Genomic DNA, 25,061 nt, shown 5'->3' with positions numbered 1-25,061 from the left:
TTCTTTCATGATATATTTAAAATTAAATCAGTGACTAGTTTTATTCTATGTTTTCATGGAGAATTTATCTTTTCAAAACACTGGTCACAAAAGTTGATCAATGGCTTACTTTAATTTTGTGTTTGTATTCGATATGTTTTCTTTTTTCCCCCTTATTACTACTAGTGTCCTGAGAAATGGATTAATAATTACTTACTGAAATTATTAACACAAGGGTAATGCGGGGTTTTTAACTTAATAGAGCGACAAAGAAAGAAATTATAAGTTTGAGTTAGGCTAAACGGGCCGAACCGAGATCAGCCATTGTTGGTTGGGCCTGTCCCGACTCAAAAGTTTATTTGGGTGGGACACCACAAACACCCTTTTTCACATATTTTTTTTTAAAATACCTTATAAAATTTCAGACCGGGCTGTCCCTCTCCCATTTATGGCCGGCCCGATTAGGCACGAAATTTTCATTCAGGTTGTTGGGTTTGAGCAGAGATAGGCTGGGTAGCCCAAACTTTGCTATTGGACCTAACCTTTTTTTTTTTAAAGAAAAAATAGAGAATTTACTTTTGAGAGTGCATGAGTCTGGATCTTTACCCCTCACTCTTGATAAATACTCTTTTGTTAGTGTAATTATTTAACTAAAAAGGTTATGAATTAAGAATAAAAAATAAAAATTTTGATTTATGCACGGGTATTTATCAAGATTACACTTTTTTTTAATTGTTTTCTCACTTCTCAACTGGGCCGGACAATCGAATTGGGGTTTAACCCAGAACTGTTCATATGTTGAACATACAAGAAGGAATAAAAACATAGAAGAGGTAAACATACAATATAAATATACATTTTTTTTTGAAGGAATAAACATATAATGTATATTTGATCCATGTACATAAGTTGCAAAATTTGCATAAAGTTAAACATCACAGCATTACGTATATCCTCTAAATTAATGCGGATGCTCATCAAGGGAATAAATTTGGTACAATAACAAACATGGTGGACCAATCATATCCTATTGTGAAATTACATTTAAGAGGCAGACTCTATTTTTGATCAAAAGCCTAAACAAGCACTCCAACCCATTCTCAAGTCCATCAATGACACCCTCCAAATCATCCAACTTTTTCTGTGCAATTTGAACCTTTTCATCCTCAAAGTCCTCAGTATCACTTGAAGAACTTTGCATAATTAATAACAAGTTACCAAGTGCAATATCAACACTTTCCAATTCATTTACATTGATTTTCTCTTGAATATTATTGACATGGTCATGATATCCTAGTGCTACTCCTTTTTGGACCATTATAGAAACCAAAGACCATCTACTAGCGGGCCTTGCTTTCAAAAGCGGAGTTGAGAGGAACAAAGATAGCGACCTAAAAATTGAGTTGGTTATAAAACTTGCCTCTCTTAGCACCCTAACCACGGCACACAAGTGGGTATCAAGATGATGTAGGGGAAACCCTCCATGCTTGTGATCCAATATTTGCTTGAAAGATTGCTCAATTCCCTTCTTCATCCTTTTTCTCAAGGACATGTAAGTTGTGACATTGCTCTCGATGCTTGAGTCTCCGACCTTCCGCCGTCGAATCGCCGACTTGAGTTCCCTAACGCCTTCTTTCATTACCGAAACGGCTTCCCTTGTGCTGCCACAGAAGTCCAAGTAGCCGAGGGAGTCATCTAGCAACTCCTCTTGTTGGTGTTGGGCTAGAGCTTGTCTTGTCAACGGCAAGCTAAGGAGGTCCTCAAGGCACTTGTACAAGTCTCCAAGACCATAAAGTGCGTTGCGTATTTGTGATGCTTTTGGGGAAGATAATGTTACGGCCTCACTAGCTTTAAGCTTGTGAAGTTCTTGGTCTGTTCTTTGCGTGGTGGGATGGGATCTGACAGGCAAAGTAATGGACCTAATTTTGTAATTACGGGAAGATGGCTTTTGGGAGAAGGAAGGCATTTTTGATCGTTTGGGATATAATTTGGACTAAATGAGGTGTAGGATATTATTATGGAAATATGAGACATTTATACCAAGGGATTTTGGAGGGGGACCAAAAGAATCTTTAGGTCCTCGTGTCAATGTGATAAACATGTGAATGGAGTGTGGGGATGATGGCTTTTTTTTTTTTTTTGGCTTCTTTTGGTAAGTTATGTTGTCACGTCTTCACCCATTGATTTGATATGGCAAAAGGATTGCCATTTGGGTGAAACTCAAAAATGGGGGGGGGGGGGGTTTTTTTTTTTTTTTTTTTTTTTTTTTTTTTTTTGCACCCAAAAAAAAAAAAAGCTAGATTCATTTGCCCAAATTTCTCTTGCTTCCATGCATTGCCGCCGACGCCACCGCCACCTTATACACGCATCCAAAGGTCAATTTCCAATCAATTTCATTGGAAGTTGGTTACCAATTTAGTAATCAAAGGACGGCCTAATTCCGAAGTTCTATGGATATATGGAGATCAACCTTGAGTCTCTAGAAATCAAAAGATCTTGAAAGATCACCTAGTAGTTTTTTTTTTTTTTTAATTAATTCATTATATTAATTTTCAAATGAAGAGTATGGGAAATGGGGTTGAGATTTATAACTTAGGAAACATTTGTTTAAGGTCGCATGAGTGGCATGTTTTGGCTATGTTTACACCAAGTCTTGCAATGTTCACCTGCCAAGTGTCAACTTATAAAGTTGAGAGTTTAGAGCCTTCCTACTCCTAGCTTCTTGTTCATTTGGTTTCATTAATCCTACTTTTGGAGTTGACTTCAAGGACTGATTTTTTTTTTTTTTTCAATTTTTTTGGCGTTGAGAATTTGAAATCTATACATGATGAATGTGAAATTTTCACTAGATTAAACCTCCAACCACGCATTAAAATCACAAGATAAAAAGAATGATTTTTGTTTACAATATTCCTATTCATCCTCATAAAATTAAAACCTCACTACTCAAATAATTTGAGTTCTATTAGGTAAGTAATAGAACCCCCACCATTTTGTGAATGATGAGGATTTATAAATGCCAATCCTTTTAGTTATGTACATACTTGTTGAGTTATTGACTTTTTTCTCTATTTATTTTTCCCTTATTGATTTTTGGTCTAAACATTCTTGGTAACTAGCTAGTTTAATAAGTGAAAATGAACATTTCTATCAGACCACGTGAAGCTCATAAATAATAATCCAATATCTACGGTAATGTGGACGCGTGGGTTGCATTTAAATTAATTGTCGTTGAAGCAACAAATGTGTGTGACTATTGTTCGTAAGTTCCCAAATATTTTTTAAACAACAATTAAAGATAGAAGTACCACTTTAGAAAAAAAGACCCAGTTAAGACCTGGTCATGATTTGGTCTTTAGAAAATGAAGTTTTCTGCTGTATATTTGTCCAAATGTAATTGAAGTTGCTTTCAAGGAATAAAAGTTAATAATGAAAAGGGGCCAACAATTCCTTGAACGAGAAAGAAAAAAAGTTGGGAAACTTGGTTGCTTTCAGACAAAACATTTCAACTTTCTATGAGGTGCCTTTGCTTGGCAAGGAAACAAAGGTAAAAGATACAAAGAATTAAGAGATATTACGTGTCTCAATAACTTACTACATCCGGGATTTATCAGATTTGAAACTTTCTCTGATTAATCTAGTAGAATAATTTTTGACAATTAAATCTGATTAAAATTATATCATATTAAAAAATTATACAAAATAAATAATTTTTAATTTAAATCTAACGGTTAAAAAAAAAACCAATAATTTATTTTTTTAATTCTATTAGATAAACTCTTTTAACTTTAAAAATGGTAGTGTGAAAAAGAAGATAGAAATAGTGCTAAACAAATTAATTTTTCCGTACACACACGTGTTATACGTCTAATATATCCTGTTTCATTAGCCACTTTACATGTGGACTATTTAATTACCATATTAATTATTGATATATTTCTTTTCTTTGCTCAGAAGTTCTTAAGAGAAAGTTTGTGCAAAGATCATTGTACATGAATTTAGCATGTATCTCATGGGTGATTGAAGCTTCCAAGGTGAAACTTATAAGACATTTTAACTCCTCATAATGATTTTGTAGGAGGTAAAAACAACTTGTAAGTTGTTTTTACATGTCATAATTATAAAAAAAAAATGACAAAGGGAATACTGTTATCTTGATAATAATGATATTAGGAGACATGCACAAATGAATCCAAAAAAGGGGTCAGATCAGCCAACCTTGTCACTTTTTTGTGATAGTTTATTATTATTTTTGAGTGCTTAAAACCAAAATTCTGAGCTTCTTAATTTGTTTTGATCATTAGTTCCTAAAAGTAAATTAATGGGCAATTAATTAAGGTAACAATCAACACTTATTTCATATATGGTTGGCCTTTTATGTGATCACTGAAGTTTCACTTGGCGCATATACATGATCATGATGAGAAGCTTCCAGCCGCCATGAAGCCCAGAGTGACTGATCAGTACGTAGTGAATTATCTAGAGCAATGAAGAGATTTGGATTTCAATTTTACATCTTTTTCTTAATTAAGAGTACAAGATTATTAAAGGTCCAAAACGTAGAAAATGGATTTTTCTTCGAACATAACAAAAGCAATCATTTTAATTTCCTGTTAACTAGTAAAGGATCTGCATGAGGTATTTACTTGCGGGTGTGCGGGCCTTTTTTTGTTGATGAATAAATACAGGTCAGATACATGCACATAGACAAGTAAACATATAATGCATATATATATATATATATGCATATATGAATATCTCCCTAAATTAACATAGTGCAAATTATGTATGTTACTTCACAAATATCTTGCTTTAATCTTAATTATGGATAAAAGTTGCACTTTAATTAGCAATATTTCTTTTTTCTTTCTTGACATAGAATTTCTTTTTCTCGAAAATTTTTGAATATTAACACTACAAGAAAAAGGGCTATTAGTGATGATAAAAAGTCGTTGCCAAAAATAGAAAGTCATCACAAATGAATTTTTAGCGACCACTTATCGTCACAAACTTGTCACTACAATTGAATTGTCGTAAAAATAATTTTTGCGATGACAGATTGTCGTCGCAATTATATTTGTGACGACAATCGTCGCAAATGAGTTGCTGCAATTATTTCGTCGGTTACATCGTTAAGATGACATGACATTGAGAATTTACGACGACATTTTTTGAATTAAGTCGTCGCAAAAGATGCAAACTTAGCTGACGTGGCTTATATTTTTTACGACCACATTTATCGTCGTAAATAATATTTTAATTTTTTATTTATTTTTTCTCATTTTAATAATCAATGTTGTATATTATTGCATATTTAAACCCAATATTAAATATAATTCATGATATTATAATAATAAAAAAATTAAATAAAAGGAAATAAATAATAAAAAATATAAATAAAAATTATTATTGTAAAAAGGAATTAATAAAATAAAATAAAAATGTAATTGTAGTAGAAACGTGTGGAAATACAAATTGTTACATTAATAAAAATCTAATCTCCTAAATTAACAGCATCACTAGAATTATCGTTGTTATCATCAGAAGGATTTGGAGGCGGATGACATGGACGGACATACGGCACAAGAGGAGTAACCGCTGGAAAAGTCATGTTGGGGTGCATTTGAGTGATGAAATCCTACATCATTCTGACGCTCTCGTACAGTTGGAGGTTTTACTGGTAACTCTATTGTAAGTATTCTTCTACGTGTGGGTTAGAACGTGTCGTAGAAGATCTTACCAAGCGTGAGTTAGATGACGATGCATCCCCTCGATAAACTTTTTGTGGAAGTGTACGACCCACTCCAGTCTTGTGTCCTCTGCGGGTGCCCAGAAACTACTCCATAATATCCTCATCGTTAACTGTTCCTACTGGGGATGATCCAGAAGTAGCAGACTGCGTCTAGATCTGCGTTTCTCTTTCTCCCTCCATCCGATGCTACAAATATTATAAGAAAAATAATTAAATACATAATGCGATTTAAATAAAAAAATATAATTAAACATTACGAGTATACTTACAAAATTCTGTTAAGCTTGGGGATTAACCCAAGTATCCCTACGACGATGCATGTCCCCCCAGTTATCGATGACGGACATCGGCTGTTGAGTCCCTGTGGTAGACTGTATAGTAGTTTAAATGTATATGAATATAGTGTAATCGATTATCAAATTAACATTTATATTGAATAAATTATTAACAAATACTTACTTTCTTCTCGCAATGTTAAGAGTACGACAACCGACTATGAAAACTCGACCACTTTTGGTTACTACGATTAAGTTTATTAATCCCCGACTTTTTATAATCTATGATTACATTTAACGTCAATAAAATTAACTTTTATTATATATTTTATAAAAACAACATATAAAAATAACAGATAAAAATAACAGTCTTTTTAATCATTACATAGAAACAACATAACTTTATAAGAAGACAAAAATAGCAGCCATCACGCATGCATGTGAGAGACAAAATTTTGAATGTACTATATTAGTTGAACTCTTTGTATGTACTTGAATACATATACATATATGGGGTTGAATTGAAAATTGAAATCACAAAGCACATCCTTACAATTGTGGAATATGCCTTGAGACCCTCATCCCCTATTGAGAGATTATGTTCAAAAGAGAGGTTCTTGTCTTAATCAACTTTCTAAACACACTCTCCAAACCACTCTCAAGGCCATGAATGCTATTTTCCAAAGCCTTTAATCTCTTCTGAGTTGTTTGAATCATTTCAGCATCACCAAGTAGTATTGTTGGTTTGCAAAGAGCAACATCAACATTTTCCAACTCATTAATCACACAAATTTGCTTCTCTTGATCTTCACATGCTATGACACCCTTGTGCATCAACTTTGCAACAAGAGACCACTTTGATTTTGGTTTTGACCCTTGAAAAGTCAAGAATAACAAGAGGGATTGGAAGATAGAGATGTTCATTGTACACACTTGTCTAAGAACTCTTACAACAGCATAGAGATGGTCATTGTTGTCTTGCTCTAATATTGAAGCCTCAAACTTCTTGTCCACTTGCTTCAATGTAGAAGTGAACTTCTTGACATCCTTCTTCATCTTCTTTCTGAAGCAAGTGTTGCTTGTGATGTTGTTTTCGACGCCCGAATAATCCGATCCCTTTCTCCTCCTGAGGGAGGATTGAAGGGCTTGAACACGCTCATTGGTTTGCATCAAAACATCCCTTGTGATCCCACACACGTCCAAAAGCTTGACTGATCCTTCCAACAAGTCTTCCACCCATTTCTCACGTTGGCTTTGGCTTAGGACTTGTTGGGTTGACCCCATGTTGAGAAGTTCATCCACACATTCATAGAGCTCTCCAAGTCCAAATAGACCAAGAGAAAGAGAACTTGAAGAAGTACTAGCTCCCTCCTCCATTGCTTTGAGCTTGTTGAGCTGTTCTTCAACCCTAGCTGTGCTTGGATGAGACCTTGAAGGCAAGCTAATGGATCTAACATGGTGCTTATTTGAAGCCATTATAATATCTTTGATGTTAATCTTTCAAAGAAAAATTTGTTCTTGAATTGCTTGGTTTCCCAATTGGTATGACCCTCTTTATATATAGGTAACACCAACACATGTAAGAGAAAAAAAGGGTACAATATATAATATATACATATATTGATATATATATATATATAATGTAGTACAATAATATTCACGTCAATGTGGAGACCATGTGATGGTTGTATGGGAGGTTCCTGCAAGTTCGGCTAACTTGTCACATCTTTGGCAGGCATTATTGCAATCATTTGATATTTGTTTAGGGCATAATACTCTCTAGGGTTTGGGCAATACAACAGACCGGTTTTCTTGTCGTTTTGTGGATTTGTAATGCAAATAGAGCCCAAGGAGATATATGAAGGAGTAGTATTCACCCATCTTTGCCTCCCTTGTTGCCACATTGCCCTCCAATTTTGAAATATTAATATTTGGTTGCCTGTTTATGCAATACGTGGCCTCTCTGGGATGTCCCTTGGAGTTGGACAAAGAAAAAAATAGGATTTTCTAAGAGATTTGAGATCTAGATCTGTATACACATATATGTACATATAAAGAAGTGTATGTATATGTGTATAATAATATTAGGATTCTTTCATAGTGGTTAGAAAGCCAAGACCAAGATCAACGGTGTTTATTAAGAGTGATGATACAAATATCATATTATGTGCACGAATGGGTTGTACTAGTTGTGTCTCTAGATACTTATTTTTTATTTTTTTATTTTTTTGGCTTAATATATAGAGAATTTCTATAGTGAATTGAAAAAAATAATCCACCAGTAATTTTTTATTTTTAACTATTAAATTTATATCAAAAATTATTTATTATACATATTTTTATAATTTAATGTGATCTTAAATAGATTTAACGGTGAAACATCGAACTTAGTGACAAGGTCTCTAATATATATGCTATTTGTTGGTTTACGTTATCCAAAGATGAGCACAAAATTAATCAATTAATTTAATTTAATTTTTTTTTATTGATTCTCTAGGCTAAAGCAAAGGAAGTATGACACGTTTGTTTGTGGTGGGTTGACGCGTGTTGCTGAGATGTCAGGGGAATGAAAAACGAGTCAATGGAATTAGCCATTAGGATTTGGTAGTAAATGTGGCAGTTGGTGGTCTTAGACAGGTGGTGCTTTTCCATTCACTGACTTTGTATTACAAATTTTGCTACTACTTTTTGAACAAACTTTAATGCAATATATTACAGGAAAGCAAAAGCAGGAGTATCAATCATTCAGCAACTCAACTTCTTTTTCATTTTAGGAATAATATGAAATTTAGTAATGTTTAATCTACGTATAAATGTTATTTGTAGTTTATTGTAGGTGTAACACAATGGTAATTTTAAAGTTTAACTCTATGTTTGAATCGTCTTTTTTAAATTTTAAAAACGTACTACTACGTTCATGATATTTTATCCCGTTAAAGTCTTGTGTAGAGCTGAGTGTGTGGTTATTTGAGTGAAAATTGAATAGTAAAATTTAGTCAAGTCTTTTACGTTTTAAGAGTTAAAATTTCTAAAATGACAAAAAGAATGAGAGATATGATAACACCAATGATCTCCATCTCATTTAGATAAAAATAGAAAACAAAAAAGTTATTTATTTATTTCAAAACTATTATTTTCTCTAGCACCGTTAGAAGTAACAATCAAAGAGAGTGATAAATGATCTGCTAAATATTACAGGAGAGAATGTTTCATCATATTCAACAACTAATTACTTGGATGCCTCTCTTTTTTTAAGAATAAGATAAGATAATTAAGAATAGAACTGAGAAAATGAAGAGCGAACTTTTTCAATGAACTTCAGTTGAAAATTTACGGTGAAAATATTTTGTATAGAGAAGTGCTATATATAGTTCGATTAGGAAAGAATATAAATATATAACCGTATATATTATATATTTTCGTTGGTGCTCAACACCGATTTGCTAGTATTGTTGGTAAAAAGTGTTGGAGTAGATTTATCAACATCAATAATATATTGATCTTGATGCTAGTTTTAATCTACGTGTTAGAATTCTCAAGTTGCATTATGATCGAGGCCTGAGGAACACGTGCTATGCTCTTGATCCTTACAGAAAAAAGTACTGCAACGAAAAGTTAAGCTTTGCAATTATTTTGATCGTGTGTTAAATCTCTATGGCACTAAGTTGGGCATTTCCCATAATTATTGATAAATTAACATTTTTTTTATTATAAAAAAAGATTTGTAAGAGTAAAATATGAATTTATCAGCTAAAAATTTAGTTAAAATAGTGTAAATAAAAGATTAGTAATATTAATTAAAAAATGTATATGATTTAGGGTTTTATGGACTAAATCCGATAAATTCCAGTTTACTAAATTTAATTATTGGGTAAATTTGAAATTTAGCAGGTGAGTCTCGAATTTAACGTTTTTGATTACTGGCTACGCATTTAGTCATGCGGTGGATTCTGAATTTATTACTATTTACTAATTTATCCGGAATTTCTGTCATTTATTTTTCTACTTTGCCTTCTTATCTCAAGCATGAGGAGCCTTTGGGCCTGGGGGCCTGCCTATGGCCCAAAGTCTGCTCCAATTGAGTTGTTTTGTCGTTTTTGAGTCATATGTTATCCATAGCATTTTTCACAAAACTATTTATGTTACAATTAAAAATGTAATAACTTGGCCATACTTGTCAAATTCACATCACTCATGCTTATTAATGGTGACAACGTTACATATAGGTACATGACATCTCTACTCAGATATTAATGTAACAGATGATGATGAGAAATACATATATACATACATACATATATATATATATATATATATATATATTAAAGCTTAATTATATCATCAGCTGGTCAACCCCAGGACTATAGGAGACATGGAAGGAGTTATTCAATGAACCATGATCTGTCTCTGACTGATTTCACACTACCATTGGCTAATTTTGCACCTATGCATAAGTGTGTGTGTGTGTGTGTGTGTGTGTGTGTGTGTGTGTGTGTGCGTGTGTATATATATACACACACACTTTTTTTAATGTATTTTGTCATGTTTGTTACCTTTCCAAGAACTTCTGAAGAGCACACAGACAGTTCCCTTGAAGTTAAATTCTTTCTTAAAATAACAAAGTAATAAATACACCATCATCTCAATAAAAGAACTGTTAAATCTCATCACTATTGATTTTCAACATACAGGGGTAACATTATATGTATGTCTCTTGTGTGTGTGTTTTTTTTTTTTTTTTCTCTTTCAACTAAGAAAGAAAGGTGAAACAAATTTAATAAGCGCTTGAAAATTGAAATGATGGGAGATCAAAATTGTAATAAAAGTGAATTCCAATTCAACTCTCATACAACTACAAGTTTAAAAACCATAGCAAATCCTATAAAATTTGGATGCCATGACATGACCAAGAAACAATAAAGTGGGATATACAAATTAAGGGCAATTAATAACAATTTTCACTTAGTGAGGATATTAAGCAAAGACACTCTATTCTGAACCAGACATCTAAACAAGCAATCTAATCCAGCCACAAGGTTTTCAGTGCTCAAATTCACTGTTTCCAACAGTTTATGAGCCATTTTGATCACCTCATGAGCTCTTCCCTCATTGCCTTGCAGGTTTCCTACAAGAGTTTGGAGGGAAACGTCAACATTCCCAACCAAATTCAAAATATTCTTCTTCTCTTCCTTCTCAAACGACAACAATCTCGTTCTCATTAGTTTGGAGATCAGTGACCATCCATTAGCCTTTGTAGCGCATGATGTTGGCATGGAGAGAAACTTGAGAAGAGACCGAAAAACCGAGATGGTAATGGAGCTTGTTTCCCATAGGATCTTGACTATTGTGGATAAATCTTGGCTGAGAGTATCCAAGGGAAGTGAGTAAGTGATGTTGTTGGTTTCCATTCTCTTGAGCCCTCCAAGGCATTTGGCAATCTCCTTCTTGGCCTTCTTTCGGAAGCTGAGATAAGCACGGATACAACTCTCGAGGCTCGTGTCCCCACCGTGGCCCTTTATGCGTAGAGCGGATTGAAGGGCTTGAACATGTTCCTTCATGGTCATCAATACTTCTCTTGCCATGTTGCATGTGTCAAGCAATGTGATGGAGCCCTCAAGGGCTTGTTCCACAATCTTCCCATGCTTGGTAATATTGGTGGGCGTTAGGGCTGCTTGTGTGCTTGGAGAGTTCATAAACTCCTCAACACAATTGTACAACTCTGCCAAACCAACTAGGCTGCTTTGGACGATCTCTGATTCATGAGGAACATCTGATGGTGAAAATTGGAAGGATTTTAGATGGTTCAACAAGGCCTCTATCCGAACCGAACACGGGTGTTCCCGGGAGGGCAAACTAATGGATCTAACAGGTTGATTTGCCATATTTTTTGTGTTCTTAACTTTGTAAGTACTTCTCAAGATTTCTCACAAGTTATGCTTGGAAAACAAGAATTTTGTTCAATTTGAATATATAGGAGACTAAGTTGGTTTCTTTGATGCCCAAGGGCCAAGGCAAGAAGCGCCCCCAACCATCTCTGATACCTCTTGTATCATTTTTGGCCAACAAACTGCCACCTTTAGTCTTTTTCTTTAATCCCAATTTGTTATAGGTTCAATAACAAATTTGGTATCATCTTGAATTATATGTAGGCTCTATATAATATGGGAGCTGCCTATTAATGGTGTGTGGTACTCAGTATTACTGGTGTCCTACAGCATTATTAAAAAACTACAGGACTATTTGAAGTTTAATGTTTTTGTGTAGCTCAATATATATAAGACATATTAGCATTGAATATGAAGTATAGGCCATGTATCAAGGCTTACAAGGACAAGTTCATGGGGGGCATGATAACTAATTATTTAAATGTTGATTAATTTAGTTCCAAGTTGCATCGAATTATGTAAACCCAAATGTTATCTTGGTTAGGGTCCCTATTGGGGACAAGAAGACATGAGACAGTAGATATTCCTATGTATACCTTGGAAATTGAACTTATTAACCCAATGAAAACACTAAAATATATGAAGTGTTGAAAATGTGAGGGAGTGGGCAGAATTCTGGGATGGGCTTGATACAACAAATTCAATGTACATATACATATAGATGCATACATACACACACATATATATATATATATATATATATATATATACGTATATGTGTGTGTGTGTGTGTATGTATGGCGACATGATTATTCTTGTCCCAAATACAGTTCCTTCATGTTGTCTTGGTTCATTGGAGAATTAACACACTACAAACTTTGCAAATTGCAAGGTAACATAAGAGTTTGTTCAGCCTAAGAGACAAAATTAACTAGAATATGTATATAGCAACATGCTCATGTGATTATCTTCCTAAACAGAACAAAGTACAGGAAGTCACAAGGGGTCCAAAATGAGTATTAATCTTGTAATTAGTCCTAAAATTCAATGTATATTCTAGGGACAAAATTAGAACGCATTGTGGTTCATATATATAGAGAGAAACATGTTAAAGGGTTGAAGTCATGCACATGGCTAACAATCCATGCTGACGATGAGCCCAACATGTGAAACACTTCCGCTTAGTCAATCTATCAATTTAAACTTGTGCTGCTGAGGACCCCAAGACTGAGCAGATACCACGTCCAAATTTTCGAAAGTTCAACTGATTTTTTTTTATTTATTTTCTTTTATTATTATTTTTTTGAAGCAAAAGTTCAATTGATTTCAACCAAAAGTTGATTAAAACATTGGGTTTTTATTATTATTATTATTAATACCATTTGTGTCTCTTGAATTCATATTTGTGATTTGATACTTTTGTCTCTTAAGATTTTTATTTTCAATTTAGTGATCTCTAAATTCTACGAAAAGAAACAACGTCAATTAATCCAAGTTTAGGGAAATTTTGGATTGATTTAGGGATTTAGTTGTGAAGAATTATGAGCTTTTAGAGATAAAATTGCCAAACTATAAGAAATTCAAGGGGCGCAAGTGCTAAAAAAACTAAAGTATTTAAATTTCACTAACAATTTGAGTTAATTGCTAGCTATTACGTATAATTGAAAGACCAAATTGCGAGAGAGAGGAACAAATGCTAAAAAGAACGTAAAAAATTTCTCATATCAACTCATGATCAGAAAAGAGAAAAAAAAAAAAATCTCTATCGAGTCAAAGACAGACGCGTACACAAACAATTAAGAACTATTGTTAAAAATCAAGAAAGATTCTTGTAATGGTAATCTAGGGTACTATAACTCATTTAAAAAATAAAAGGAATTAGGGATGGTGAAACTATGCTAGATTATCTCAACTCCAAGGAACAATAATAAACCAAAGCGTTTTATTTTCTATCCTCTCTTAATTACATCTCAATAATATATCAATCTAGTGCTTTTTTTTTTTTGGCTGAAAATTTCAATCTAGTGCTTACAATGGACGGCGTTTGGCCTTCCATCGTTATCAAAGGAGACAATTTAGGTGATGCACACATATAATTAGTAGAGACATAATACTCATATCCAACTCGATTATTCATCTCTGTTCTCGAATTTATATATATATATATATATATATATATATTTTTTTTTTGAAGCATTTATATTATATATATATATATATATATATATATATATAGAAGTACATACAGAATGTGCATTATTTGCATGCATGAAGTGACAAACCACGGACTCAAATAATCACACTGGACGGCAATGTCTTAATTAAGTGAATAGCTAATATGCAAGAGCCCATTAAACCAAGAAAGAATCTTATTCTTCAGCCGAAGAGATGGCTTATGATGACTCTACGTTTTGTTAATTCTTCTGCCACAACCACATGATCATATGGTTTTAAAAGTGGGGGGTATTTTTGTTTTTTGTTTTTGTTTTTTTTTTTTTCGTGAGTTGCATGCATGTGGAGCAATGTGTGACTTCACAAACAAATAAATAAATACATAAATAAATATCATTGCCCATTTGATTAAGAATTTATGCATTCATCTCAATCATTCTTGTACTTCATTTTATAAAATGGTTTGGAATTATTGGTTCTCGTTGGCTTAACTAATTCTGGGCCTGCAAAGAATTATAGTTTAATATCGAACATTGAAGACAATAAGCATATGCCGGCGGATCGAATATTTATGTGAAACATAAGCTTATTCAGTTATTAAAAGAAACAAATGTTAAAACACCTTTACTATTTATGTATTATTATGAATCTCAAGTAAAAAGTCAAAAATTTTTTTATTACTATTTACTATATAATTAGCTATCTTTCTTTTCTACTACTAGCTTGCTTTTTTTCAAGCTTTTTTTTTCCCCAATCCCTTCTATTTTTATATATAATTAATTTCAAATGTCGTCATTAGTAATTGCCATGTAATATGTATCATGTAATACAAAGTTGAAACTTTTTTGAAGGAAGGCTATAAGTAAATCTGAAGTACTTTTTAACTTGTTGCCCAAAATTTTTTTTTTAGCCCCTCTGCAAGTTCAACAGAAGGTCATGTCCAACATCCATTCCAAGCTATATATATACTGAAAAATGTAAAAACTGCAAAAAAAAAAAAAAAAAAAAAAAAAGAACGCAGTACTTACAGCTTTTATTTGTCTGTCGTTTTCCAAACATTGATAAAGTTTTCTGTTCGATGGCGATTCCTACTTTTGCTGTCGTTTTCCATTCTTCAATCATCTTTCATGTCACACCTGTTCCTTCCTTCATTGATGTTTTCATTTCGTTTTCTATCAATGTTTTCCCTTTTTGACCTAATTTCTTCGAATCTAACTTTCCTCCTCGATTCCGCCTTTGGAACCAAGCTTATTTTCATCTGTTCATGTTGGAGTCGTTTTCATGTTGATGTCGTTTGTTTCATTTATTATTGCTATGCAAAGTGCTTCTCCTTATTTTCATTGTTGTCGTTTGTAACATTTATTTCTTTTTCAACTTGTTGTCGTCATTCAATGGCTTTCCCTTTTTCTCATTCATGTCCTTCATTCCTCTTCTTATCTTTTACCTTCTTTCGTATTTTCATAATTTGTTCTCCTTTCCTACGCTTTTGTATAATTATAGTTGGTGTCGTTTTTATGGTGGCCGTCGTTGTCAATTTTTTGTCGTTTATCTAATGTTGTGGTATAATATAGTTGTTGTTAAACTATAATGTTGTTGTTTAGTTCATTCAGTTTTATTGTCGTTTTATCCTTGAATCTCGTTATATTTTGGTGTATAATATTGATTAGCTGGCTTGATGATTTGTCGTTTATATTTTCGGTGAAATTTTGCCATTTGTTGTCGTACATGGTTCACTGTTATTATGTTTTTGTCGTAGTCTTCCACTTGGACATGTCATTTTATCTTTTTGTTGTCGTATTTTATATCCTTGTTGTTTTCTTCTTTGTTGTACTTGTTTCTCATTTTTTTTTTTTTTTTTTTTTTTTTTTTTTTTTTTTTTTTTTGCATTTTAGTGTCACGTTCTTTATAGTTGTTGTGTACACCTTTTCTGGTCATTTTCAGAGTTGTTGTTGTTGCATTTGAAATTCTTGTCGTTTTATCTATACTCATTTGTTTTGAAGGTTATCTGTCGCTCATCTATCTTCCCTCTCGTTTTCAGATATGTTATCTGCCGGCTGCGGTCGATTTCTCTTTTTAGTTGTTGTATATTCTATTTCTATACCCTTGCTTCTTCTAAATGTCGTTTTTAGGTTTGTTGTTTTATTAGTTGTTGTTTTCATCATTTGTTGTCGTGGATCGAAGTAGATGTCTATATTCTTGTCATTTCTAACTATAAGCGTTTTTTCTGATTTTTTGTCGTTTAAATTCCTCGTTCTCGAATTTTCATTTGTAGTCGACTTCTATATTTGTTATTTCTTGTCGTTCCATCATTTGATGCTGTTTAGCTTTTAAAGCTTGTTTTTTTTTAATTTATTATTTCACACATTTGCCCCTAAACTATACGGCTTTAGAAATTTGCCCCCTAAACTTTTAATTTTAACAAGTTACTCCCTTCAATTTGTACAATTATTATAATATGTCCAATTGGCGATGATTGTGTTAAAGTAGTGTCGAAAAACACGTTCAATGAAAAATTCTAACATCTCAATTTAAATGTAAGACAAATCTTTCAACTATTTCATTTTTAATCCCTTAAATCTTAAAAAAATTTGAGCAAATTTAGTAAAATGAGATATATTGCAATAATTTCACAAGTTCAGGGAGTTGATTGCTAAAATTGAAAGTTTAGAGGGACAATTTGTTAAACTACAACAAGTTAGGAGAGCAATTGTACTAAAACCATTTTTATTTTATTGTTTCTTTTTGTTTTCTCCACTATTCATTTATGTTTTCTTGTCATTTACGCTAATTCGTATGTTTAGTAGTGACATTATTAACAATTAAACAAAAGGATTGATCCCATAAATAGTTTCTAAGGTTTACCTTCAATCCCGTTTTGGTCGTGATATTTAAAATGTCTCATAGTTGGTCCTTAAAGTTTTTCTTTGTTTCAATTTTGGCCATTCTGTTAACTAGGTATTAAATATTTAAAGAAATCTATGTAAATTAGGGGTCAAAATTGGAAACGGCTAAAATTTAGGGATTATGTGAAAATTAACTTATGTTTTCTGTATTGTTTTAGCCTCTAAACTTTAGATATTTTTAATTTTGGTATATAATTTCTATATATTCCGCTAAACATTTAACATCTAGTTAATGAAAGTACTGAAACTGAAACAGAGTAAAACGTCATATACCAATTATCAGACATTTTAAAAGTAAAAGATCAAAATAAAATTAATCTTTAAAGAATAGTATTTAGCAAACGACGTGTTAAGATTTTGGAAACATAAAAAGAGTCTAATCCCACATTGCTTAAAAAGTAAAAGGGATAAGGGTTTAAAACCTATATAAAGAGCCTTGAGTTGGTGAAAATTTTTATATAACAAAAGAAAAGTTCATTCTGTACATGAACTTTAAAACAATACTAAAAAGTAATGAATACTTAAATATTCTTTGTCATTCGTAAGCTTTAAACTGAGTTTTCATTCGAATTAATTTAGCATTAATGGAGTTTTTTTCTTTACACTGATGGTGTGTATGCTTATTGACCGTAATACTCAAGCAATTCCATGAATAATACCTCAATGATAAATTTTCTACACATACAATATTTATGTTAAAAAGTAGTATGTTTAAATTACCATATTAATTTTATTAAAGTCAAGCTATAAATTATTCAAATGACAAAACAAAATAAATCTTCACAAGTACCTTTTTTACTACAGAGGCTGTATCAATAATAACTTTTTCGTTATAAAGAGGCACATTGGAACTAGCTTGTTCGTTTGGTATTTGACTTTTCATCATGGGTAAATTCGTCATTGGCCTAAAGGCGTGTTTGGTTGCATCCTTGGAGGTATGCTTCATATGGAATGGTGGAGGAATTAAAGTGTGAGAAGTAAAATATAACCTTGTTTGGGATGGTGGAAAGACAAAGGAGAGAGAGAAGCAATTGGATAGTGAATCCCTTAGGTCCACAGATTTTAGTCCTCCCATAAGTGGACGGTTTGGGATGGAGCTGAGGAGAAAAAGAGTCGTTATTACCATATTTATCTTTGTCAATTTAAGAATTTCCTAAAAACTCTCAACAATATTTTACTGAAACTCCCTTCTCAAATAAGCAAAAGGGCTCTTTTCGGACATAATTCCAAATGTAGCTCTTCGTCCATGTAAACAAAAAAAAAAAGTGTCTTCCCTGCGTATATATTTCCCTCTTCTCAAATTAAAGTTTTCATGTGTGCTGATTTTTTTTTAATCTCACAAATGGTTCTTGAAGTATATTTTAGTCAATATCTTTTCAGACGTCGCACAGTTAGTCTCTAAGATTTTATTATGTTTCAGTTTCAATCCTTATGTTAATTTGTTATTAAATATTTGACGAAATATGTATAAATTATGGACTAAAATTGGAAACATATAAAGTTTAGAGACTAAAACAATACAAAAAATTAAAAGTAAATTTCCACAGACAGACTTAAAATTTTAGCTATTTCTAATTTTAAAATCTAATTTATAAGGATTATATTAAATTTTAATGCCTAGTTGATAGAATGATCGAAACTGAAATAAAATAAAACTTCAGAGACTATCTCTGTGACGTTTAAAAAGTCAAGGACAAAAATAAAATTGAGTGTAAACCTAGAATTAACCTTTTTTTTTAAGCTTTATCTCATATATACCTTAGGCAACAACCTTATATAGCCTTTAATTTCCAACTTATATATATAAACCTTTTACAATATTGAAACTAATGCAATATGTGTTGTGTAATATACGGATTGTTTGGTTTTTAATTATACGTATATATATATATATAAACGTTTTACAATATTGAAACTATGCAATATGTGTCGTATAATATACGGATTGTTTGGTTTTTAATTATATTTACTGCCGGTTGCATCAGAAAGACTATATAAATTCTTGTTATTTGTTCGTTACACGGCTATCTTTGTTATTTTTATTCTCTCACAAAAATTTCTCATTCACTTGCTTTATTTTTTAAATTTCAAAAGCTGTAGTTGGGTGCTTAAAGGAGTTTGGCTCGACTTATGAAAATAAAATTGCTTAAATTTCAGTCTTCAGTGTCTTTTTTCTAACAAAAAATAAATGGGACTAATTATGAACAAACTATATTTGGGACAAATTTGGACCCCCTCATTTGAAGGGGGAAAAAAAAGAAAGATTGTAAAAAAGTAAATATTTAAACCGAATAAAGAATATCATTCTGACATTTCTTAACTTTACAAACTGATCACTACCAAAAAAAAAAAAAAAATTATATTGTTCAACAAGGAACTTTTACTCCAAAATTCATAATGCTATTACTCATTAACACAATCTTCTCAAGGCGTGAGAAGATTAAGGAGAAACACTCTATGTTGAATTAGGCATCTAAAAAAGTAGTCTAATCCAGCCTCAAGTCCCTCAATACAACAATCAAGACTCTTTAATCTTCTCTTCACCAGTCCCACGTCAATCTGAGCACCATTATTGATATTGTTCTTCCTTAATTGGCCTTGCAATGACCAGAGACTAATATCAACACTGCCCACTTCGTTGAAAATCTTGTGTTCCCTCTCCAATGCTGCAAATGACGTGGGCACAAACAACTTGGAGAGCAAAGACCATCCACTACTCGCCTTTGACATCGTCGCGGCAGGCACGGATAAGAACACGAAGAGGGACCTAAAGATGGAGACGGCAATGGCGCTTAGCTCTCTCAACAATGTGGTCACCATTTTTAGAGGGTGATCCACAACATCCAAGGCATGGAAAGCTTGGACGTTGCTAATTTGCATGGTTTTCAATGCTCTAAGGCTTTTGGAGACTTCCTTCTTGGCATTTTTCCTGAAGTTGATATAAGATTGGACATCGATTTCGATGCTTGAATCTCCCATAGCCTTCCTTCGTAGGGCTGATTGGAGGGTATGAACTCTTTCCTTCATTCTTAAAAGCAAGTCTCTCGTGGCGCCACAAGCGTCTAGCAACCCGATCGACATGTCTAGTGTCTCTTCGACCATTTGTCTTGAATGGTGTTGGAGAAGGGCTTGTTGGGTCAAAGGAGAGTGGATGAGTTCCTTGGTAGAATTATACAACTCTGCAAGATCGCTCAAGCCTGATTGAATATTCTCACTTCCTAGAGGAGTTTCCCTTGAAGAGAATGATGAATATTCCCAATTAGTCTTCAGCTTGTTCAATTGTGCTTCAATCTTTTGGGAGTTGGGGTGTAGCCTTGTTGGCAAGCTAATAGACCTTTTGGGTTTTGCAGATGAGCCTGCCATCTCAATGATCTGATCTGTATGAAATTGCTGAAGATGTCACTCTCTTTTGAAAGAGAAGTTTGACTCACCACAACACTCTCGGTCTATGTTATATATACAAGAGAAAATTATCAATACTCGAGAATTACAGAGATGTCCTCAGACATATTGTCGACTCCTAAAAATTCCTTTTCCCTTTTGATACTTTTTAGCTAATTTTTTAGTTTCATAGAAATTGGACAGAATATCAAGTTTTTTTATGACAATTCTTTTTTCCTTCGTTGCTAAGTTTAGGACTTCTTGGTATTCAATTTCGACCAAATCCACATTTGGATTGAAAGTTTCAAGGGATCGACAATCTAAGGGCCCATTTAGTTCGCTGATTCAAGTTTTTAATTCGAGTTGAGATATGACTTTATGTGAGAGCTTTTTACTGTAGTAAAAAAGTTAAATGTGACTGTTTCTGAAAGTTTTTTACGATAGCAAAACTCAAATTTTAAACTCAAATCGGTGAAATGAACGATAAATAAAAGATTACTTTTTATAATTCACATTGTATTTCACTCGAACTCGGGGAGAATTTAGTAATTTTCTTCTATATCAAATAAACAAACCTTTGTAAGAGACCTCCATTATTGGTCCTTTTCATGCCAATTCTGTACGGTGCACATAAAGGTAGCAGTGTGACCCACACTGCCTTTGTTGAAGATACTTTGTTACAATTCTGGCCAACAATTTGAACCATCAAAATCTATAATTGGTCTCTATGGTTATGAGATGGCCAACTAGTAGCTTAAGTTGCTCATTTCTTTAATGTTCGTTAAGGAACATAAATGTACAGGTGGTACTAGCCGTATGCCTTCTTGCCCCACAATCATTAACCTCAAAACCAAAACTCAATCATTTCCTTTGAATTGTTTATGTCCACTAATAGGCTGGCAATTAATAATTGCAAGAATTTTAAAAAGCAAGAGCAAAGTACTGAGGAAAATGGCTAAGAGGAAAGGGGAAAATAATGTTAGACAAAGTAGATAAATAGGGACAAAGTTGAGACAAGATTTAGCATATAATCTAGACCTCATGTCTAAAAATATAGGATTCATATGAAAAATAATTAGGGTTCAACTAACCAAGATGGCTCTTTTTCAAATTCATTCCCCTATTTCTAGATATTACATATATATATATATTTATACATATATGTATATATAAAATATAGCACCGCAATGAATTCCGTATCACTACGTACCATATGGCAATTTAGCAATGACAAAAGAGCTTTTTGTTTTTTGTTTTTTAATTCTTCCCTCCTTTGAATATTTAACCCATATGGTGGAGAGAAATTGTTTGTTTAAAGACAGGGAAACAACACTTTGTTTTATATAGTTTGAATCTCTTGGAAAACGTTGTAATCCCAAATCAAAGATTATAGTAAAACATCTTATAATGTTTGTGGGGAGAGGCCCGGCAGCTTGTTGGCAGTTTGTATCACAATAATAAAGTTTAATCCCAAGGAATTCTCAAATTGTACTGATTTACATCACATGCCCATTTCCCACATGAATCTTGGTCATAAATTAGTGGGGCATTGCACCTAGCTATCTAAATGCGAGTCTAGATCTAATGTTCATATTTTTCTGTCTCATTGACTATCTCTTAACTACTTATCTGTCATGTCATCTAAATTTAATAACTTGTCCACATGAATAAGAATGAAATACTAAAAATATTTAAATAATTTATAAGGTATCAAGATTTAATTGGAAGGGTAATCAATGAAACGGGAAAATAAGACAGCAAACTTGATTCCCTAAAGATATTACAATTTATTTTCTCAACACAAATTGTCTGTTTGATGCGTTGTTTGGGAAAACCAAGTGGAGTACAAGAAATATGGCATTCTTTCGTGCCTTGTACCCATTTGTCCTCATAAACACACCAATATTATTTATTCAAATGCTTCTTGTACGGTAGTGATCTTACTCATGTTTATTCCAAGCTAATCATTTTTTGTTTGTCAAGACAATGTATTTAGGTACCAGAATATCTTTCGACCTGTAAAGTTGACCTGCCACACTTTCCTTCGTATCAAATCTTGATACGATTCATGAAAAATGCCATAGCTAAACGACAAAAGAAAATAACCATAAAATCTTCAATAAACACATTAGCAATTTGAATCTTTCACGACGTTACAACTTGTAATTAATTGTGTGAATGGTCGGATTTACCTCTTAACATGTGATGGAAATTACAACTTTTTGTCAAGAGAGTGAAGTCTTTCTAGTACACTGTGGCTTGGAATCGAGATTCTAATAGTCTTTAGTCGAAATTCTCGGAAAAGGCCACAAGGAACACAAATGTGGCCGCAAAAAAAGCCGAGGCAAAAAAAAAAAAAACAGAAAATCGGGATTGAACGTGAAAATTGATTGTAGGTTAATAAATAATTAATGAATTTCAATACCATTTCGTTTTCTTTGTTGTCTTTTATTATTTTTGTTTCGTTTTCATTTTCATTGTTTAAGCCCCTTTTTCATTTTCTTGTCGTAATTTGAATTGTTGCCTCTCTTTTTGGTGTCGTTTTACCATTTGTGGTCGTTTATCTTGTCATTTGGTCTTCAACTTATCGTTTCATTTTCTTTGTCGTCGTTATCCAGACTTTAGTTGTTTTTCTGCCATTCTTTCAGCATGCTCGAGTTATTGGATGTCGTTGTAATGTTTCTGGATGTTCTCCTTTCATTTTGTTAATTGTTATCGTTTCTCAGCGTCTAGTTATTTTTTGCCCATTATTCAGTATGCTTCGAAAAGTGTGCCCGTCCACATTTGATGACGTTTATTGTTTAGGATGCAGTTCCAATGTTGTTGTCGGTTTTCCATTTTATTGTCGTTTTTATGTTCTCGTCGTAAATCCTCTCACAGAGAGAGAATCAGGATATATATTATACATATAACACAACAGTTATTGAGATGATAAACCGAAATTAACATGGTTTTACCGGCAACACAAAGGAGATGACCTGCTATTGAAGTGAAAGGAGGAACCGTTGATCTTTCCTTGTGCAAACTTTAAATGACATCCATTGAGGATCTATTCTCCACTATCCATTTTTCCCAACACCCCCTTTAAATCCTTTTGCAACTCAATATACTTAAAAAAACAGAATAAAGAAGCGTTAGGGCATTTCTTGTGTTACAAGTAACCAAGTAGTGAAGTTTATAATAGAGAATAACAAAGAATTTCCAATAAATTAACCAAATAAAAAAGGCTAGGCAATTCGGCCCTGTTCTCTGGCTTTATTGACCTCCTTGAGTGCACTCTCTAAAGTCGAGTAAGCAGCAACATTGGTCAAGCTCTTGCTCTCGACCGCGTAATCAAAAACCTCATAAGCCTCCGCAACCTCACCCCGCCTACAAAACACCCTCACCAATGTGGCATAAGCCGCCGTGTCAAGCTCCATCCCACGTTCTTTCATCACCCGATACAACTCAACCCCTCTCTCCACCATCTTCGCCTTGCAAAACCCGTGAAGCAAAGTGTTGTAAGTGCACTCATTTGGCTCGCAACCCCGCTCCTTCATCTCCTCCAACAACGCGTACGCCCCCAACACATCCCGTTCCCGACACAGCCCATTCATCAGCGACGTATACGTCACAACATCGGGCGAATGACCCTTTTCTGCCATGATCTTCAAGTACTTCCTGGCCTCCTTTGCCCGCCCCGATTTCGCCAACCCAAAGATCAAAGTGTTGTACGTCACCGTATCGGGTTCAACCCCATTCTCCTTCATCTTGTTATAAACCTCGATCGCCTCGCTCCCCCGACTCAGCATACAATATCCTTTCATGATCGTGTTGTAAAGAAAACAATCGGGCTTAAACCCTTCTTCCCCGAGAACCGCCACCAACCGTGTGATCTCGCGGAGGTTCTTGCTGTTACAAACATTGTCAATGATAATGGTATACGTAACAAGATCGGGTTTCAACCCAAAAGAGCTCCGGGTTTTGTCGATAAACTCGTAAATAGTACTCAACGGCCGGCATTTACACAAACACTTGACGAGGAAGTTGTAGGTGTACGAATCCGGGACGGAATGTCTCAGAGACATTTCGTCGAACAGTTGGACCGCATGATCAATTTTTCCAGCGTAACATAGCGCCCGCACGGCGATGTCGGCGGTAACTTTGTCGGGGGAGAAGCCGGCGGAGGACATGAGGTTGAGAACGCCGTGGACGGGGGAGAGGGAGGGATCGGGTGCGGCGCAGGAGTGGGTGAGCAAGATGTGGTAAGTGGATCGGTCGGGGGAGAAGGCGGGGTGGGTTTTGATCATGTGGCGGAGGAGGGAGATGGAATCGTCGACGGTGGAGATTGAGGCGTAGGATTTGAGAAAGGAGTTGGTGTGATTGAGATCGGGATTGACGGTGGAGCTTATGGAGTTGAAGAGGGATTTGGCAGCTGAGAGGTCTGGAGATTTGAAGTTGAACTTGGAGGAAGGGATTAATGGGGTTTTGCTGGGTTTTTGAGAAGGAATCAGAGAAGATGGAGTTTTTGGTTGTGGGATTGAAGCTGGTTTTGGAAATTTTCCCATTTTCATCTTCTTCATCTTCCCCTTTTTTTTTCCTGGTAAAGTGAGGTTTTTTGTTTTTTTTTTGTTTTTTAGGGTTTTGCAGAATTTGGGATTGGGATATTTGGGGATTTTGCAAATGAGTGGAAAAATTGGTTGGTTTGTTTGTTGGGCTCGGGTAGCTTATTGTG

The 25,061-nt window shown here is 33.7% G+C and overlaps 4 protein-coding genes across 4 annotated transcripts; all 4 read right to left on the bottom strand.

Moving 5' to 3' along the window:
- Positions 1-813: 813 nt before the first annotated feature.
- Positions 814-7,482, bottom strand: LOC21409240. Its single transcript, XM_010114961.2, has 2 exons — positions 6,649-7,482; positions 814-1,972 (listed from the first exon to the last, which is right to left on the bottom strand). Exons 1-2 carry the CDS (start codon positions 7,480-7,482, stop codon positions 1,007-1,009), a joined length of 1,800 nt encoding a protein of 599 aa, XP_010113263.2. The 3' UTR covers positions 814-1,006.
- A 3,482-nt stretch (positions 7,483-10,964) lies between these two features.
- On the bottom strand, positions 10,965-11,888 carry LOC21409239. Its single transcript, XM_010114960.1, has one exon. It carries the CDS (start codon positions 11,886-11,888, stop codon positions 10,965-10,967), a length of 924 nt encoding a protein of 307 aa, XP_010113262.1.
- A 7,502-nt stretch (positions 11,889-19,390) lies between these two features.
- LOC21409238 lies at positions 19,391-20,329 on the bottom strand. The gene has a single exon (XM_010114959.1). The coding sequence runs from the start codon at positions 20,327-20,329 to the stop codon at positions 19,391-19,393; it is 939 nt and encodes a 312-aa protein (XP_010113261.1).
- Positions 20,330-23,334: 3,005 nt separating this feature from the next.
- Positions 23,335-25,061, bottom strand: LOC21409237 (pentatricopeptide repeat-containing protein At2g17670). Its single transcript, XM_010114958.2, has one exon. It carries the CDS (start codon positions 24,907-24,909, stop codon positions 23,575-23,577), a length of 1,335 nt encoding a protein of 444 aa, XP_010113260.1. The 5' UTR covers positions 24,910-25,061; the 3' UTR covers positions 23,335-23,574.

The sequence above is a fragment of the Morus notabilis genome, unplaced genomic scaffold (genome assembly GCF_000414095.1).
Source record: "Morus notabilis unplaced genomic scaffold, ASM41409v2 Scaffold384, whole genome shotgun sequence".
Classification (NCBI taxonomy): domain Eukaryota; kingdom Viridiplantae; phylum Streptophyta; class Magnoliopsida; order Rosales; family Moraceae; genus Morus; species Morus notabilis.
Note: the sequence above shows the minus strand (reverse complement) of the source record. Positions and strands in the feature narration are given on the sequence as shown.

Bases quoted from the DNA above. Each gene is read 5' to 3' on its own strand.
- LOC21409240 (XM_010114961.2), bottom strand. From the start codon at position 7,482: ATGGCTTCAAATAAGCACCATGTTAGATCCATTAGCTTGCCTTCAAGG. The intron at 1,973-6,648 runs GTGTTTAGAAAG...CACCTCATTTAG, and splicing joins TTGAGAGTGGTTTGGAGAGT to TCCAAATTATATCCCAAACG.
- LOC21409239 (XM_010114960.1), bottom strand. From the start codon at position 11,888: ATGGCAAATCAACCTGTTAGATCCATTAGTTTGCCCTCCCGGGAACAC.
- LOC21409238 (XM_010114959.1), bottom strand. From the start codon at position 20,329: ATGGCAGGCTCATCTGCAAAACCCAAAAGGTCTATTAGCTTGCCAACA.
- LOC21409237 (XM_010114958.2), bottom strand. From the start codon at position 24,909: ATGAAGAAGATGAAAATGGGAAAATTTCCAAAACCAGCTTCAATCCCA.